Raw genomic sequence first — 19,230 nt, forward strand, 5'->3', positions numbered from 1 at the left:
AACTGTTCTGGTGACAACATCACAAATTCAACAACCAAAAAGATTGAGAAACAGCCACCTCCTGGGCAGAAACTTTCCGAAAGGCCTCTCCTCCCCAAGCCACAGGCACTCGGCAGGCCCTGCCAGAATTCCAGGACTCAGGATTCCGGCAGCCACACACAGCAGCAGGAGCAGTGGCACCATTTCATTTAGTTTATTAGACAAAAATATATGATTTAGACAAGTTCGCTGACGCGCTATTTACAATCTGAAATCACTCTATATACATAAAGGAAAAAAAAGAGAGAGACACAAGCACGTGGGGGCATTTACCGAACCGATAATCAACCAGGGCAGGATGACAGCCACCAGAGCCCAGCCTCGAGCGGATGCCAGCTGCCTGGACGCGAGCTCGGCCGGGACGAACCCCTTTCTGCAGAAAGCGATGGATGGGAGTCGTTGACGTTGTTGCCAAGTCTGTCCTTTATACCAGTCTGAAATATTTGTCTTAATTCCTCCTTCATCCCCTCCCCTCCCGAACTCCTCCCCCCTCCCCCCACCCCAGCAAAAGTAAAAGAAGACCCTGAATCAGGCAGACGGGAGGGCTGCTAGGATCCGCGGCGTTCCCTCCTGCGGGGCCAGCGAGCTGCGGGGAAAACACAGCGAGACAAGAAGGCAAAGGGACTGTCAAAAGATGGACACTGGGATCGGACCCGGAGTCGCCGGTTCAGCCCGCCAAGCACCAAGGGTGGGGGGACAGGGGAACTGCCCCGCCCGGCTCCCGGCTTGGGAGAAACCAGGGTAGACCCAGCTGGCCCGGCACGCTGGGCTGGTGGGCAGCGTCCCATCAACACAGACTGTGCGACCCCACCGCCAACCGGCCCTGCTCCCTCCCCTACCCAGTGGTAAAAGCAAACGGCACTCACTTGTCGCGCACGGGCTGGAAGGGCGACTTTAACTGCTGTGGCGGCGAGTCTGGCCTGGGGACAACGTCTCTCTCTGCGAGGGAGAGGGAGAGGGAAAGTTAGGGCTGGGAGACCTGTTGGGGGTAGGATGGGGGCAAGAGGTGTGCAAGCCTCTTCCTCACCCCATTCCCTCCCGCTGCCGGGGCTCGGTCTCCCAAGAGAAACATCCCTTCCTCCTCCCGGCAAGCAGGCTGTGGAGCAAGCTCTCTGGGGAGAACCCAAGGGCCTTGGCCTGGCTCCCCTAATTCCGTTGAAGGTTACTGCTCAGCGGGGCTCGGCAACCAACGCCTCCCCATCCTGGGCTGCTGCCCCCCGACCCCATGCTCCTCCCAGGCACCGGATTCCTGGCCCAGGACGGAAAAGACGCTCTCTGCGCCATACCTGGGAGCGTGGGGCTGCTGCGGGCCGAGGCCTTGTCGCCGTGGAGCATTCCGGCGGCAACGGTGACGGGCGGCTGCGGCGGAGGCGGCGGCGCGGGCAGGTGCGGGCCGTGGGGCGAGGCGTGGGGCGTGCCGACGCCCAGAAAAGAACGCATGTTCAGCAGCGAGCCCTGTGCCAGGAAGGCGCCGTTGGTCCAGTTGGAGAACTTGCCGATGTGGCAGGTGTACAGTCCGTGGCTGGGCAGGAAAGCGGGGTGTTGCAGAGGCGCGCCCGCAGGGGGCCCATGCGCGCCCGGATGGCTGGCGGGTGGCGGCGAGGCTTTGGGCGCGCCGTCCGGGCTGGTGGCCGTCTCGGCCAGTGACCAGATCTTGGGCTTGCTGTGCGGCGCGCCCTGCAGGCCACCCGCCGCCGCGCCTGGACTCAGCAGGCGTGTGCTGCCGGGCTCTTGGGCCTCCTTAGCCAAGCCTAGAGGAGAGTCTTGGGTCTTGAGCGCGTCGGCGGCCGCCAGCGGCGATCCCTGATCCCGGGCGAGGGCTGTGGGCACTGTGGGCGCTCGCGGTGCCTCAGCCTTGTCCTCATCGTCCTCGTTGCTCTGGTCGCCGTCGTGCTCGTCGATCTTGTCGATGTCGATGCTTTCCAGATCGATCTCCTCATCGTCCTCGGCCTTCTCGGGATCGCCCTCCGTGTCACTTCCGAAAAGGGCACCGTCCTCCTGGTCCTTGCTGCGTGCACCCCACGTCACCTTGTTCTCCTTCTTGAGGCGCCGGCGCGCGTTGGCGAACCAGGTGGAGACCTGCGTGAGGGTCATCTTGGTGATGATGGCCAGCATGATCTTCTCGCCCTTGGTGGGGTAGGGGTTCTTGCGGTGCTCGTTGAGCCAGGCCTTGAGCGTGCTTGTGCTCTCGCGCGTGGCGTTCTTGGGCCGCCCGGGATCCCCATACTGGAACTGCCCGTAGGGGTAGTAGGCCGGCGCTGTGTGGGCAGCGAAGGTGGCAGGGTGCACCCCAGGGTTGTCCTTGAGTTCATACTGTGAGCCCTGAGGCCACACGGCCCAGCAAGGGAGGAGATAGTAGGGGTGGAGAAAGAGAGAAAGAGAAAGATGAGTCCCCAGAACTCAGGGGAAAGTCAGGGGCAGCTGCTCCTGGCCGCTGGAAAGCAAAAGGCCCCAGTTCGCCGCGGGAGGTGGTAGTGGGGAGAGGGGTTAGACAGGGAGCTGCCTCCAGGAACTGCGCTTCCACCGATCTTGGCGAGATTTTCTGTCACTTAAGAAAAGTTCTAGAATCCTTGCCTCTGTGGAAGGCCACAGCAGGAGCCGCGGCCGCTGAGAGTTCCCGGGGCCGCTCTCGGTCCCCCAACCCACCTCCATCTACTACAACTCCAGAAGCCTGATTTCCAAGTTTACCTCAAACTAGCTGGAGGGGAAAACCTTTTAACTAGGCCGATAAAACGGCTTCTCCAGAAGTGAAGAACCAAGAGCCTATGCCCCCACCCTCGGACCCTGAGGGGGTCAAACAAAATAAACTGCCCGGATTTTCTCCAGGCCTAAATCAACCAGCAATTTAAAACGAAAGCAGAGCTCCTTTTAGTTTCCAGATTAATCTGCATATAATGGCTCATCCACACTTAAAGGTATATAGTGGTGACAGGTAATTTAAAAATTTAATCCTGGTCCTCATGGACAACAATAACAAAAACACCATTTGTTTTTTTTTTAAACACAAAAGCCGGGCTTATCCGGTAAAATATTAACGCGAGGGCCGAAGTGCCTGCGAAGAGGCGCAGAACCGGTTTCCTGGGCCTCTACTCCTACTCTGTCTCTGAAGTTTGACTTTGATCTGCAGCAAGCAGCACAAACTGTGCAGGCATTTAGAGGCTCTGATTTATTTGCAATCAATATTCTTTTTATCATCGGTAGTAAAACACAGCGAGTCAAATTATCCCATCAGGTTTTTTGGTAAATAACATTTTATCTTTCTAACAACCTCATTAGGCCTCATTATTACCATAAATTGCCCAGACAGATATTCACTTCACAATTTTATCTTTTGACTTCCAAACCCTGAGTCCTTAACAGCTTGGAAATCCAGGCCCAGAGTCTGAGTTTGCGATTAGGCTTCCTTTCCAAGAACCCAAAGGAAACCACAGAAAATACATACACACCTGGGGCAGGGCGGATTTCTCTACAGGACCCCCTTAATAAAAAACCAAGCTTCTGCCTTCCCCCAAGGCACTGCATTTGAAGCAGATTCTCAACATAGAGCCCCCTTCCTCCCCCACAAACACAAGGGGGTGTCAAATGGCACACATCTGCATTCAGAAGTTCTGTAAAAAATTATAATCGTTCGCACACAATCTTCCAGTTACTGTTAGCAGAAGGGGGTTCTGGACTCTAAGAAAGTTGTAAAGAACAGAAGATTTCTTTGAGTAATTAGTTCGGTGGTCCATGCCACAGAGAAAAGATGTCCTTGGCCAGATTTCGTTTTTGCCTAATCTTTACAAAATGTACTTTGCACTTTTCTAATGATTTTGCTTGTGACTGAAAAGAAGACGTTGAGACCTCCTCTCTGCTGGGAATTCTTTTTGAAAGGAAACCTTGTAAATCTCTCATCGCTTGCTTGGCATCCCAGCCGCCAGAACAAAATGGGAGCTGATCTTTTTCGACAGCAAGCGATCTGAAAGGCAGCTGGGACTGCTTTCAGAGAAACAGGCTTTCTTTCCAAACAAGAAAAAGTTACAGGAAAACCCATCGGCCGCTTTGCACGCCGAAGGTTGGCGAGTATTTATTTTCTGTCTCTTCTTTGAGGAGTGGGGAGAGCCTGGGGGTGCCTGAAAACTGCATTATCCCGCCGGCAGCAGCGCCAAGAGGAGACTGCTTCCCTGGTCCCCCGCGCCCCGCACACAGATCACCAGCAGCCCAAGTTTCAGCCCGACCTTGCACCAAATCAAGGAAAATGTATCGTATATGGATCGACAGACTGGCCCGTGCGCGGCAGAGCCCCCGCCCCCACATCTGACACCCACTGGGACTGAAGACTAAGAGGACACCATTTATTTTCAGCGCAGGGACACTGTTTTCTTTAATCCTCCATTATGTAACCAGAGAAGAAAAGTGCTTTCTTTCGGTGCAAGTGAAATGAAAACTTTGGCAACTTACGAAAGTCAAAGCAAACAGCATTTTAGACGCCAAAAAATGTTTCAACTTAATTTTCCCCTATACCTTAATTTTTACACTCACACACCATTAACAGACCCCTAAGGCCAGTCCCATCGCCTTTGTTACCTTGATTTTGACAGTACCTACCAGGCTTTAAACTCGGATACGACTGTGTGAGCTCTGCCAAAGAGGGAGAAACCACGTCTCCTCCGCCCAGCCCAAAGCCGCGGAGGTAGTGCGAGCCGGCTGGAGGGAACTCCAGGAAAATCGGGCCGAGATACCGGAGCCCCGCCTTCTTCACCCGGCCGGGGCACCGGGCGATCTGGGCCCCGGCCTCTAGCGTGGGCCGCGAGCCCCGGGCCTGCTCCTGCGGCCTCGTGACTCCCGCCGAGACCCCCCTTCTCGGCCGGGCCTCCCGCCTGCCCGACCGAGGTGGCTGGGCCATTGCCCGCCGGCCCCTTCGCGCTGCCCAGACCCCCGCCGCCACGGACCCCTGGGCAGGGAAGCTCGCGCTCCGCGTCCCGGCCCGCCCTGCCCGCCCGCCTCTCTCCCTCGCGCGCGCCGCGTCGCCTGAGCCCCCTGTGCCCGGGGCGCCGGGGCCGGAGGGGAGAGGCCGCCCCAGCAGGAAAGGCGCGCAGTTGCGAGGCTCACTCACCATCTGCGAGAAGAGGCTGAGGTCCGCTGCATAGGGCAGGAAGGCGCTGTAGTTGGGCGCGCCCGCGTAAGGTCCGGCCGCCGCGTACATGCCCAGCACCGAGGTGACCGCCGCCGCGCCCGCGCCCGCGCCCAGCTCCGCCGCCCCAGGCCGGCCCGACGAGGCGGCGGCGGCGGCCGCTGCAGCAGCGGCCAGCACCCCCGGGCGCTCTCCGCCGTAGGCGCCGGGCCCCGCGGCGCTCAGGTACTGCGGGTAGCCCAGCTGCGGGAAGGACATGTCCGCGGACTCCGCGGCGGCGGCGGCGGCGGGCAAGTATTAAAGTGGCGGGGGAAGGAGGCGGGGGGCTGGGGGGAGGCGCGGCGGTGGGGAGCGGGCGGCGGGCCGGGCGCGCTCGGGCCGGCCCGGAGGCGGGGGCCGGGGGCTGCTCCTCGGCCCGGTGCTCGCTGGCGCCCGGCTCCCGGCTGCGCCCGGATCCGCGATCCCGCGCCGACTGCGCCGGCCGCCCTCCGCTCGGCGGCGGGGCTTTCAGACACAATTTGAAGTTGATGCTTTGATTGGCATCCCCTTGAGCGCTGGCCCCGCCCCCGGCTCCGCTCCCGTCCTCCTCCCAGCCTCCCGCCCGCCCTCGCCGGCCTCTCCCGCCCCTCCCGGCGAGCACGTGGTGCCCCGCGCTGGCCGGGCCACCTCAGCCCGCGGTGGGCTTGCGAGCGGCGGGACAGCCGGTGAGGGCCCGGCGGCCGCGGGCTCTTTCCCGACCGGCCCCCGCGGCTGCCTGACAACCTGTCGACACCGGTTTACAGCTGTCGGACACCGGGGTTTGCTGTTTCGCAGCCGAGGTGTGTCTGCTGTTTTACAAAAACACATCGGCTCCTGCTTTACCACCGTTGGGGTTGGCCAGGGCGCGGGAACAGGTCGGCTCTGCCTTTGCTTCCCTGGATGTCTTTGGCAGAAGTGCACCCAGCTGCCCTCGGTGTGCCATTAAACCTGCATGTCGTGGCATCAGACGCGGTCGTGGCGTCCAAGGGGGCCCCATTACGTATTAAGTCATCTGGCAATGACTGGCCTTGCTGCACTTGGAGAAGCGGGAAGAGGCCGAGTCCTGCGGGTTTTCGCTATTGTGGAAACTTCGAGAAAGGGAACCCTAGCTGAGAAGCTACTTGCTGGGGGAAGCGGATGCCGTCTATGATAGAGAGTGTTGGTGGCGAGAGACATTTTCTTTACAGAGGCAGCATCAAAGCAGCGGGAGGGAAATATTCCGATGCCCACCTTGGCGATGGGAGAAGCCAGTGTGTCCTGGGCACCCCTCGTTTGTCCCCTAGATGTGCAGATGCAGGAAATAAACGAGTGGAGTACGCCGGCCTGAGGTGGCTCCAAGACCAAGATGGGGAAAAGACGTCTCTTTCCTCTCTCCAGCCTCCACCCTGCGGAAAGAGTGAGCCGACGGGTCCGGAGACGACCGGACGAGGTTGGCTCCCGGTCGCAGGGGTCTGGCCACTCGAGGGTCCTCCTCGTCTCCCTATGCCCGAGCAGGTAGGGTAGGCAGCCCCTGAGCTTCGCTCGCTGGCTTGGTTCCGGTGGCCCAGATGGGCAGTGTGCCCACGGAACCCACCGGGACTTCTGGAACCACTTTGCACCGCACCTCCCACGCGACCGCCAGTGCACGGAGCGGACTCCCTGCTGCCGCGGTCTGGTGCACGCGACCCAGTAGGAATTTCACCCATGGACTCCGATGTTATACTGGATTTGGGCCCGTTGCGAGACGCGGGATTGAGGCTGATTACTGAGTCTTGACCCCAGTATGTTCTGCTGCTAGTGACCTGGGCCACCTATACCCTGGACTCCAACTGCCAAGGGCCCGGAAGCCCAAGGACTTCCGCAGCATCAGGAATGGTCCCGTTTTCCCATTTTGGGATCTGAGGACAGACACACGGCCACCGCCCCATAACAGTAATTAGTCATCACGAACTCCCTAAGGGGGCTGTGATTTCTCTGCTCAGAGTCAGGTTTTCTTCCTGTTCGTGCTTCTGCCCTCCCCGCCCCACCCCCCCGCCTCCCCCCAGCCCCAGATCTCTCCAGAAACCTGAAACTGCCTGGGCTCCCTTTCTGCTGTGACAGATTCTGGGGACAGAGGTGGACACCTGGCACTCTGGCTCTGGGAAGTCCCTAACTACAGCTCCCTCCTGCTCCCCAGCCCACCTCCAGGCACCCCAACTGCTTCTCCCCTACATCCAAAACAAATGAAAGGTTTAGCTTCACCTCTCTCCCATTTAGCAAACTTCAGTGTCACATTTCAGAGCAACAGGTAAACACAGGTGAGATAAGCCCTCTTATGTGACCCGGAGAGTGAGGTGGAATGCAAGCCAGGGTCAGGATCCAGCCACAAGGACTGAGCAACTCCTTGCCATCCTACCAGCAAAGGCCCGCCTTGACTTCTGTCACACTGTAGCTACCAGAACCTGCTGGGGAGGGAAGTGACACGGGCAGCAGGCTTTGTCCTGACCCTCACCAACCCAGCAATGCCACCCCACCATGCTCTGCATGTATTACCTCCATTCATGTAGGTTCCTGGAGACACCTGGGAGGTCAGTGGGAAAAACTCACCTGGAAACCAGCCTGAGGATTAGCAAGTTATGGAGGAAATTAGAACTAGAAAGGTCTAGACTAGCCCCAAGGGAGCCATGGAAAGGTGCCAGAGCAGCCAATGTGGCCATTCTCTACCCAGGGTTATGGGCTGGGATCCTAGCAGACCCTGAGCAACTTAGCTCACCTCTTCCCTTCTTTCTCCTTGGCGCTTTAATAGAAAACTTGCACATAGAGAACTAGGAAGCAATAAGAAAACTGCCTCCAAAGTATCCCATTGGAGAGGGGGAGGGGCAAAAAGGCTTGAGAACTTCGTTGCTAAGCTTTGCCAAGGAGTGTCCTCCCGCCAGCCTTCTACTCATTTTTAATCATCAAATGGTTAAGTGGGGCTGAGGAAGACCCAGGGTGCCTGAGCCAAGAGAGAGGCTCTTACCAGGTACCTCGGGCCTGACTTGAATATCCTCCTCTTGCAGGTCCAGCTCACCAGCTCAGCCCTCCAGAGTCGGGGTCGTCCCTCTGCTGGCCCGAGAGGAGCCGGGCAAATAGGAAGGAGTATCCGGGTCTTGCACGCCCCAGGCACGGGAGGGGGACGGCCAGTGGGGCTCCAGCGGCCCGCCTTCGAAAACTGATGGCCTCCAGCAGTGTGGCTCCGGATAAGCAAATCGGAAGAGACCCGCTTCCCAGACTGCCAGCCACCGTCCCCGCCTAGCGCGGCAATGGCCCGGGCAGGCCAAACCACGGGTCTGGAGGGTGCTCCTAGCGGGACCGGTTCCCTTCCCAGTCGCCACCCGGTCATCACTGCGATAGAGGCAGGGCTGCCCAGCGGTACAAAGCCAGACCTAGGGGTCGCTGCGCGGCCTGATAGGAGTTCCGCCTGGCCAGCGTGAGGGCTCGGGTCTCGGAGCCCGGGTGCTCCGTAAGGACCTCCATTCACGGACCAGTGGCAGTTGGCCCCCGTCGCCGGCGGCGCGGCCCCGCAGTTGACCGGGACCTTCTAGCCAGAAAGCCCTGACTCCACGCACTCCGGCTAGAACGTGTGCCTCTGGGGGGCACCCGTGGGAGTGCGGGGTTCCATCCAGTGTGCGGGCCTCGGCTCGGAGGAGGGAGCGGCTGTGGTGGGGAGGGGAGAAAGCTCTGAGGCCGTGGTGAGTGGGGGTGGAGCTGGAGGCGGGTTGGTGAACATTGCGAGTTTGAACCAAGTTGACTGTTAAATTGTTTTTAAAGCCGGGTGGAAAGTTTACTTGCTATCATGATCGGGGGTGGAGGTAGTTTTCTAAAAAGGAGGAAACTGCAATCCCAGTTCTGAAAAAGATAGTGTCCTTTTTTGTCCCCAGCCCCTCAATACAGTCAGTCTTTGATCCCTTCCCATCACCCCAGCATATTTGCATAAGAATGAAATTAAAACAAATGACATCCTCATTTACAACTTTGCTTATCATAACATAATTCCTCACTGTTTTGAAGCTCCAATGACAGAGGTCTGAAGAAGAGGGAAAAGCTCACGGAGGGACCGACCACTCCCTGGCGCCAGCACGGGGACCTGCCTTTATCACCGCAGACCCAGGTCGTGGATACAGCGGACAGTGCCATGACCTCCTCACCTGCCTTTCAAAATCGCCGTTCTTTGCTCTGCAGGTGGTGGGGCTGGGCGCCCTGACCCGGCGGCACCTCCGGACCCAGCCAGGCCCTGCGCCCCAACGTGAGCGCCCTGATTTATGAGTCTTGTTAAATACTCATTAGGACTTCGCACCTTTCTCCAGCAGGACCAGGAAACCACCCAGCTGGGCAACGGGGAGGAAGTTCCAAGCATTCCCAGGCATAGAGAACATAGCTGTAATCTGGTGCCCAAAGGTGCCAGGCCAGGGATGGGTTTGAGGTGGGGCGGGTGCCTGTCCAGTGTTCTCCTGACAAGCCAAGCCCGGGCCCGTGTCGTGGGTGGGGTGCGGGAGGATGTCAAAGAGGCCTTTGGTGCCTCCTGTCTGCTGGTAGAACCCAGTAGGAGCCTTGAAGGCGCTGGCTTGGGGAGACCCCAAGGAGAGAAGGAGAGCCTCGGCGTGAAGAGCCAAGTGGGGCCCTAGAGAGGAACTGCTTAGGGACTTCAGAAAAACACCAAAAGGAAAAGCTCCAGAAGCAAGAGACACGGGTGGTCAGAATCTCAGAGCACGGCTTGAATAGAGTGGGGGTTTGGCTACGCGCAAGGCGGCGGGCGGGCAGGCAAAGTCTGACCGGGAACCTAAAGCCTTCCGTACCTGCCGGGGTTTCCCAGCACCGTAGGGTGGAGAAATGGACCTCAGTGCCGGGTGTCGGAGGAAGTGAATCATATTAGTGCGCAAACGTTAATATTTTTAAAACCTCCCCATAATTAACCAGATAATTTCCATTTTGCCTCCAATATGATCAACAGCAACAGTGTGAGGGTTTTCAGTGTTTATAATTTGATGTCACCAGGCGGTTGCTTGGGGGCAGAGGTACGATCGCCCACCAGCTGCACTTGTGTTTATTTGTTTTATTTGTGTTCCTGTAGGGCTCCATTATGCAGTGTTTAATTAGTTTGTGTTTGTATTTCACCCGTCCCAAATCAATGTCATCCCAGAGCAAGGCGTTGTAAATGCTGGCAGTACAGGTGTACTGCCTGTGTCTGACAAATGCAAGGGGGGCTGCCGCGCAGCCCCAGCCGACTGTCAGCTCTCTGCAGCCAGGAGGGGAAGATCAAAGCCATCTGGGACTTCTGCGGCCCCCACCCCCTTCCCTGAGCAAAGTCGTGGCTGTGGCTCTGGATGCCTTTGGAGGGAGCCGCTGGACCACCCGCACGAGGGACAAATGACTTCATTTTATTCAAGTCCTGTGGTCTTTGGGCCAGCGCTGTCCTCCAGCGCTTCGGGCTTGGGGCCTAGTGGGCTCCCCCCTCTTATGGAGCCGGTTCCGTGCATGCAGATAACCTAGCAAGGAAGGTCATTGTGAGTGGCTTCCTGCCTGGTTCCACAAATCCTTTCAATGGAACCCAGAGCATACAGCTCAAACTTCTGGAATCTCCAGACAGGAGGACACCCCCTCCCCACGTATGTACTGGCGTCGCTTTCTTCTTGAAATGACCTCTGTGGAGCATGTGTAAATCTATCCTTCCAGCCACCAGGGAATTATTTTAAAACATTCTTTTTTTTTTTTTTTTGTCAAGAATAAGAGATTGTTCATCTATAACTAGACCACATAGAAATTATGATTCAGCAGCAGTGTATATTTAATTAGAGTAATCTCACTTGAATTTAATTACCTAATGAATTATTTGTTTAAAAGGTAGAACGTCTTGTTTGCCAAGTACAGTGCAGACCTCAGATAAGAACTTGTGTTATAAGGACATTACAGTTTAAAAGTAGGCATGTATTAAGGTGTATATTTTAACTCTTTGAGTGTGTAACTGCTACTGTACTACTAAAACGGAAACAACAATCACCTGAAGGATGTAGGAGGGCGGCAGCACCGATCTGGCCACACAGATCACCTATTCCGTTATGTGCACATGTCTCTTTTGGAAATTAGTAACTTCTAACTTTTTGTCACGTCTAGTTTATTTTTAAATTTATTTTATTTTGCTTTCAGTAACACATTTTTTCTAGCGCAAGATGACAGCTGCCTATTCAAAGACTTATGATTAGTGTTTGCACTGAAGTAGGGCACCCTTCAGGAAAATTCTAACCCAGCTCATCTGGGTCCCTGAGGCATCCGCACTGACAGCAAGAAGACGTTCCCAGTTTTCAAACTTATGGGAATGGAAGCTCCCATGGCCCAGACTTTGACCTTAACCCTTTATTCCTAAACTGTGGAAGAATTTTTATTTCCTCTTGTTTTCTAAAAGCAAGAGCAAATAATTCCAAGTCACATCATCTTCTCTGAGAGGTCTGAAGTTGACTCTGCCTAAGTAACCCTAACAGTCGGTGCAACTAAAGCAAAGTTTATAACCAGGTTCATTCATGGGGGAGTGCGACCTGCTGTAAATCTAACGGGATTCCTGCATTTTCTGTGGTCAAGTTGCTGCAGAGCCAGACTGCTTCATTTTCTCCTCTGCCTCAGATGATGGACAGAATTTTCTACCCCTACATGAAGGAATTTCAGCAGAGAAATGCATGTGTAGGGGTGGGGCAGAGAGGGTTTCACCCACTCACTGAATGGAAAGTAGGAAATAAGAACACCTCAAATACACTTGGTTAAATTCTACTGTCATTTTCATTCATATTTCATTAATCAATTTAATTGGAAATTTGGTCACTATCATCCCATAAATATTAAATATTATTAATATGGTGTTCAAGTAAGTAGGAATAGGATAAAATAAAAATTCAACACTGATAAGAATTATTATTTTTTTGTTTCTTCTTAGAATCCCTAATCTTTATCACAGCTGTGCATTTTGAAATTGATACTCTTAACAACCAGTAGTGGTTGAATTATAAACTTATTCACATTCAGTTATGGTTACAGTGGTATACTTCTTCCAAAGAACCAGATCTACATGCATACATATTTTAAACATATATGAATTTACTTCACATATTCTTCCAAATCATAAGCGACAGTAAGAACCAGAAAGGACGAGAGATAATAGCTTAGGAGCGATAACACATTTCTCAGATCTGAGCAAAAGCAAGCATGATTTGCTAGTAAAACCCTCAAAGGAAATTTTACATGTGGAATGGAAGATGGTGAAAATACTAAATGGCATATTTATGTTGGACTCTTCCAAAACTGTTTGAAATTTAGACCAAACAGTATTCTATCTCCTGTGACTTCCTATCAGTCCTCAGTCATTTATATTATTAAAGATAAAAGCTACCTACTAAAAACACTTTTTTAAAAATGAGTTGAGCCCTGGCTGGTGTGGCTCAGTGGCTTGATTGCCAGCCTGAGAACCAAAGGGTTGCCAGGCACTAATCCCAGTCAGGGCACATGCCTGGGTTGCAGGCCAGGTCCCCAGAAGGGGGCATGCAAGAGTCAACCACACATTGATGTTTCTCTCCCCCTCTTTCTCCTTTCCTTCCCCACTCTCTAAAAAAATAAATAATATATATTTTTTAAAAAATGATTTGAATAATATTTGCCTACACAACATCTTAGATAAAAAGTTTTATGGCTCCAGGGTTTCTAACAGTATGTTCACCAGAAGTCACTAAAGGGACACCAACTCACGAAAAATGCCCATCAGAGGACTTGCCCGCAGAGACTTCAGAGGAATGTTTCTCAAAAGTTCTGAAGACCCTTTGGGTCTTCCAGCATTCCTTAAGGTCGTCCTTATAGAAAAACACAATTTGGGGTATAAAAATGGGTCTAAGAGGGGAAACTTAACACATCCCTAGACCCAGAAGTACCCTAGGCTGCTTTTTATTAAATATCACCTTGAGCTTTACTGTCACCCAAGACTGTCTCCAGAGCTGCTCCAGAGTTCAGGGTTCTCAGCTGGGCTCTACCAGCTCCCCTTCTCCTGTCCTCATGCCAGAAAAACTGCACAGAGAAGCCGAGGGCTCCTGGCCCCCCGCTTCATATCAGCTTTGAGAAAATGAGACACTCATGACCAAAAAGGAGGCCATTCTGGGTGGCCCCCAAGCCAGGAAACTCCCCATCTTCAGCCTCTAGGTGACCTCCTCTGTCCCCCAGTTTCAAAGCCCCTTCTAATGCCTCATGCTGACCAAGGCTGCCAAGATGTTTCTTCCAGGCCACCTCTTCCATGCTCTGGGGCTCTCCAGACTCTCCAATAGAAACCCACATGGCCTGGGGTCTCCTCTGTTGGCTGCAAGCTGACTGATGGAAGCTTAATTCTAGCTCCTAATTGTACCTCTGATGATGGTTAATTGACAGGGATGTGTGAACTTGAAGTCCTGCATAGGGAATAGTCACAATTTAATAAGGGCCTATCAGTGCATTGACCCAAAGCTTCTAGGAGAGACCCACACTCTGGATGGAGGATGGCTTTGACCCTTGAGTAGATGGCACTCCTGACATCACTCAACACAGGAAAATGCCCAAGGTGTCAGTAAGCCTCATTTTCCAGGTTTTACAAAAGAGAAAACCTGCAATAGTTAAGCCTATGGTGTGAGTCTACCTGGGTCCCTGGTCCAGGTGTAATGTATGCACCTTAGGCTTTGGTCAACAAAAAATTGCCATGAAAATGAAGAATTTGTGTCCGACCCTGTCTTTCATCAGCGGCTGCACCTCACTGCCAGCAAATGCATTATCGCCGTGGCAGTGAGGTGGTAGAAAGCATCAGTGATCCTTTTACAAGCTGAAGATTGTGTGACATTATCTCTAGGGTTGAGTTAAGTGGTTTGTCTAAAGTCACTTAGCAAGAGTGTTATAAATCCAGGATTAGAACCTGGGTACCCAGTTCCACAGTCTGCATGCTGGGCCAGGGGCACATGTATTTGTTGATTTAATCCTCCTTTTTACCCTCCTCCCAAAGGACCCCTCTGCTCCCCATGCCCCCAGGTCCAAGTGACTGTTGCAGCAGCTGGTGCTAGTAGGCAGCTGCAGGAGCTCCTGATTCCTCCCTACCTCCCTTCCTTTTTTCCTCTTTTTTTCATTTATTTATTCCCTTAACAAACATTGTTGAGGGCCACTGTAAGAAATGGACAGTTTCTTGTGCTGAGGGAGGAGCTAAAATAAATTAAACAGTTGTCTAAATAGCCGAGATAAATGTCTATGGTAAATCTTACAGTTGAGTGAAACACATGCAAACACCTAACTTCTCCACAGGCAGAAAAAATGCAGAGGAATAAGCCAGTTATTTAGTGTTTGTCTCTCAGCTTCGACCTTCCCTTTGACCTTCCACTGTTCAAGGGAGGGTCCAGCAAACACCATGTCTGCATTGCCACTTTCTCTCCCTTAGACTCTGACAAAAAATGAGTGCCAGGGAGAGGTTTCAGGGAAGAAGGCTGGAGGTGGCCTTGTCCTCTTGGTTCCTGATCAATTCCTGTACCTCAGCATCCACCCAGTGGCAGGCTTCACCCCTCAGGAGCCGGTCCTCCACGGTAGCAGCCGAGTCCAGTTTTCAGGGTTCCCAGCACTCAGAGAGCTGAACTATCATGTGTCCTCAGAGCCCAGATCAGCCAGCAGCATCTCTGCCCAGCTACAGGGCTTCCTTGTGTTTCACCATTTCTATCCTCTTTCTTCTCTTTTCTGGCCCTGGTGTGGTAGTTCTTTTCTGTTTTTTGTTTGTTTGTTTGTTTGTTTGTTTTTGCCAGTCAATTAACCAGTTGCAAATTCTTTACACTGAATTTGTTTGCTAGGGTGACTATAACATTATCCCAAGGCCCATGGTGTAAACAACAGAAGTGTATCTTCTCAGTCTAGAGGATACAAGTCTAAGATGAAGGTGTTAGCAGGGTTGGTTCCTTCTGAGGTTGTGAGAAAAATTGGCTGCAGGCCCCTCTCCCAGCTTCCAGTAGTTTCTGGCAATCCTCAGCATTCCTTGGCTTGTAGACTCATCAGCCCAGTCTCTGTTTTCATGTTTGCCTGACCTCCTCCCTGTGTGCATTTCAGAGTTCAAATTTTCCCTTTTTTGCAAGGACAACAGCCATATTGGATTAGGGCCCACCCTTCTCCATTATGAGCTCATCCTAACTAATTGCATGCGCAATGACCCTATTTCCACATCAAGTCACATTCAGAAGCAAAAGGGGATTATGACATCACCATGTGAATCTTGGAGAGGAATATAATTCAACTCATAATGACACCTAATAAAAAATTATTCATATTAACTTTTATCCTGTCCAAATAATTATAGTTGTTTTCCTCATACTAGAACTGAATTGACGGTAGGGTCTGGGACCTTAAGAATCTGAGGATTTACTTTGTCACTGTGGAAAGAGTACTGTGATCTGTCACTTAAACCAGGCTCTGCATAATAGCTTGGATTGGGATAGACAAAGGATATGAGTTTAGGGTGTTCCATAGTCAGCATGACAGGTCTGGCGAAGCAGTGAGAACATGGGCGAGGCTGTAGCACAGTGGTCATTAAAGGCCAGTGGGACAATAGGCTCAAGAGTGGATTTGGGTGGCATGTGATGAGTTTGGACATCATTCGCTGTACAATACGGAGATAGTATAGGTCTCTGAGGAGAAGCAGGACAAAATTAGATATGTCAGTGGAGTATGAAGATACTGGTTTAGGTCAGAGCTATAGAACTGAAAACGTCTCAGCGAAGATGATTCTGCAGTCCTCTGGAGCCCTGGTGTGTCAAACCCCCTCTGTGCCTTGGGACTTCTGAGTCCCTGGTATAGGTAGATGAGGAGGACGGTTGGCCTCCTACCATCCTGCTCTTCCTTAGGAGTCCTATCAGAAGGAGCTGGGGCAGGTATGAGGAGGACATGGAACACCCTGGAACCCTTCTTCATGTCCAATAAGTAGATAGCTCCACTTCCCTCATTTTACATCATGAATTTTCAGATAAAAGTTTGTTTGAAATAAATATGAACTTGAAGAATGATAACATGCATGACTGTCAGGGTTTTGATTGTTTTCTTCAAGTGATCTGATGATGCATTAAGTGTCCACTTGTCTGTGAAATGTGGCATATTAACATATCTCCTTTCTCTGGTCAGATTCAGTGAGCTTTCTATACATGTCCAGGATACATAGTCACAGCTCTCATGACTGCACAGTTAAATATTTGGTTGATTCTTCATGATACATAAAATGTTAAACTAAACAGAAACCTAGAATGACAGAAATGTAGGGGAAATGCTGTTAAATAAAGGTAATTGCCATTATTATTATTACTATTAATATGGATGAAAGTAATTTATTTGCAAACCTTCCCCTGTCCTTAAGGCCATAAGGGCAAACATTAAGGCCATAACACAAAGACCAACTTTTCATTGGGAAGGAAGACAAATGTCATGGTTAAAGTGAAATAACAATCTTCTGTGTTAATTCACAAAACTCCTGATTGACACATGAAGGAGGAAGAGTTCAATATCGCAGGAAATAAATGATGCTCCCATCCAGTTTCCTTGCTAACTCTGTAATTCAAAATATATGTAAAACCTATCATTGATGATAATCTGTTATACAGCAAATTCGATATCAATTAATATATTTTATCGCTGCCCCTTGACATCTTCTCTGGGGAATACACTCTGTTGTGTTCCCAATAGTTAAGTTGGTTTTATCTGCACAGAGGAAGGAAGGAACCATATCACCGTTGTAGTTTTCATACCAGTTAGGTAGTTTAAAGGCTCATCAAGTCTGTAGTCAATTTCTGAGCAGCTCGTACCTAAACGAATTACAGCACCATGTAACCAGGTTACATAAGATGTTAAGTAAAAGAAGCTCCATTAAAACTCCGATGTGAGTGATAGTTCCTCCATGAAGACTGAGAGTCTTATCGGGGGAGATGTGACTTTGCAGGGCCCTTCGACTGTGTGCATCTCTCTGCCCGTGCAGGAGGTCTCTGCCGTCATGCAGGATAAGAGCCTCTGCTTCTCTGGGCACAGTAAGTGATATGTTGAAATACTGCAAGGCCATCACATCTGTTTGTCTCAAGAATTTGTTTGCTGTTGACTTTCTGTAAATTCTTCCCTGTCCCTTGAACTACCTGTTTCCTCTAAGGAGAAACTGCCTTCTTTAAGCCTTACTACCCTCTACCTGAAATATAAATCTAGGAAAGTTTTCCAAAGCCTTATCTAAATGAAAATCAAATTTCCTGCCCAGGAGACTCATTCTTTACTCCCACCCTCCCCCCACCCACCAATCCATCCACCTCTGAATGCGTTTTCTCCTCCCATGCCTCCACTACCCACTTTTCATCCCTCCTTCACATGACTGCCTATATCCATTCACTATGATCTATCAATTCTACCTGAAAAAAAAGTCTTTCAGATCTTGCCTCATCCTTCCCCTATTCAAGCCGCTGAAATGCTTGTCTAGGTTGTTACAAGGGCCCACAGAGTCATCCTTTTGCCATTATTCTTTTGTTCTCTGGTGCATAAGTCATTTTGCCACGAGAGTTACATTCATTTTATTCCCCTGCTAAAATATCCTTGGTCTCCTCTTGACTACAGAGTAGAGTTTTATCTCCTTAGCATATCATATATCAACATTTGTGGCTGAAACATATCCATTGAAGCTGGAAAGACTTGAGCAGTTGAGGGTCTATTCTCATCTCCTAGAAAGTATATTTTAATGCAATGTAGTATTTCATTTAGAAGAGAGAATGTTCTTGGTGAAATGTTGGATTTGGTATTTATCTGAATTTATCATTTATTATTTATCACTGCTCCCACTTTCCAATGCACAGTTCTCAGCCCAGAATTGCCTTCTCCTTTCCAAGCCCATCTTTCATTTCTTAGTCTTCAAAATCCAGTTGGAAAGCCTACACATTATCCTAGAATTCTAAAACTTCAGAATCCCTTGGGAGGCATGTTAAAATTCATGTGCCTTGCCTAGAGATCTTCTGATTCATTATGTATGAGGTTGGGTCCAACATTTGAATTTTAAATAAGCACAGAGGTGTTGGGACTTAGTTGAAAAAACCATTTCATGAACAAGAATCCTAGACACAGTTTGATCCTCAACCCCAATGAACTTCCCTACGTTCTACCCCATCCTGTGCTTGGAAAAAAGTGTTCCTGTCCATGTTGCTGACCCATGGCCAGTCTAGCTCAGGCAAACCATTTATTTTCCTGTGTTGTCCTTACATGAGCCTCTAATACTTCATCCTTCGAGGTGCATTGCCTTTTTCTTCTGCCCGAGAGTTTCCCTCTCCCTAGTCTGATAAGCTTTTCCCATCATTCACCATTAGTCACCAGGACTTCTTCCTCTGGTCCCCTCCCCTGAGTTTCTGCATGGAGATCGTTGTGCCCACTGCAGGTTGCCCAGAAAAACCTCACTCTATTTCCATCATGTACCTAACTGTGTTTTTAATTTTTAATGATAGAAGAAACCCATAATGTATATTTTTATCATTAAAATTTTCATGTAAAATAAAAATATCCCTTGTCAAACCCATCCCTTCCATGCTTCTGTCTAATATCTATTCCATCCCCAGAGGTAATCGTTCTCCAGTTCACGTGGTTCTTCCCTCTGTTGTTTTTCCCTGTGTTAACATGTACAGCTCTGCACCCTCACAAATAGATGCACGCATAAATACATGTGGAAACACTGCAAGGCCATCATATCTATTTATTTGAAGAATTTTCTTGCTGTTGACTTTCTGCAAATTCTTCCCTGCCCCTTGAACTACTTGTTTCCTCTAAGGAGAAACCACCTTCTTCAAGCTTTACTACCTTCCACCTGAAATGCAAATCTGGAAGTTTCCCAAAGCCTTATCAAAATGAACATCAAATTTCCTGCCCAGAAAACTCATTCTTTACTCCTATCCTTCCCCACCCACCAGTCTGTCCACCTCTCAACTTGTTTTCTCCTCTTCTGCCTCCACTATTCACTTTGCGTGCGTTTGCACAGTGGTACCCGCCACTTTGCAATTTGTCTGCAACTCAACTTTCCCCTTAATGACCTCTTGTGC

The 19,230-nt window shown here is 51.1% G+C and overlaps 1 protein-coding gene across 1 annotated transcript; it reads right to left on the minus strand.

Annotated features, from left to right (window-relative positions):
• Positions 1–560: 560 nt before the first annotated feature.
• Positions 561–5,410, minus strand: IRX1 (iroquois homeobox 1). The gene is made up of 4 exons (XM_054578213.1): positions 5,135–5,410; positions 1,326–2,361; positions 906–978; positions 561–625 (listed from the first exon to the last, which is right to left on the minus strand). Exons 1-4 carry the CDS (start codon positions 5,408–5,410, stop codon positions 568–570), a joined length of 1,443 nt encoding a protein of 480 aa, XP_054434188.1. The 3' UTR covers positions 561–567.
• Positions 5,411–19,230: the final 13,820 nt, after the last annotated feature.

Source organism: Pteronotus mesoamericanus, unplaced genomic scaffold, assembly GCF_021234165.1.
Source record: "Pteronotus mesoamericanus isolate MK-2021 breed Mesoamerican mustached bat unplaced genomic scaffold, CSHL_Meso_final contig_50, whole genome shotgun sequence".
NCBI lineage: Eukaryota > Metazoa > Chordata > Mammalia > Chiroptera > Mormoopidae > Pteronotus > Pteronotus mesoamericanus.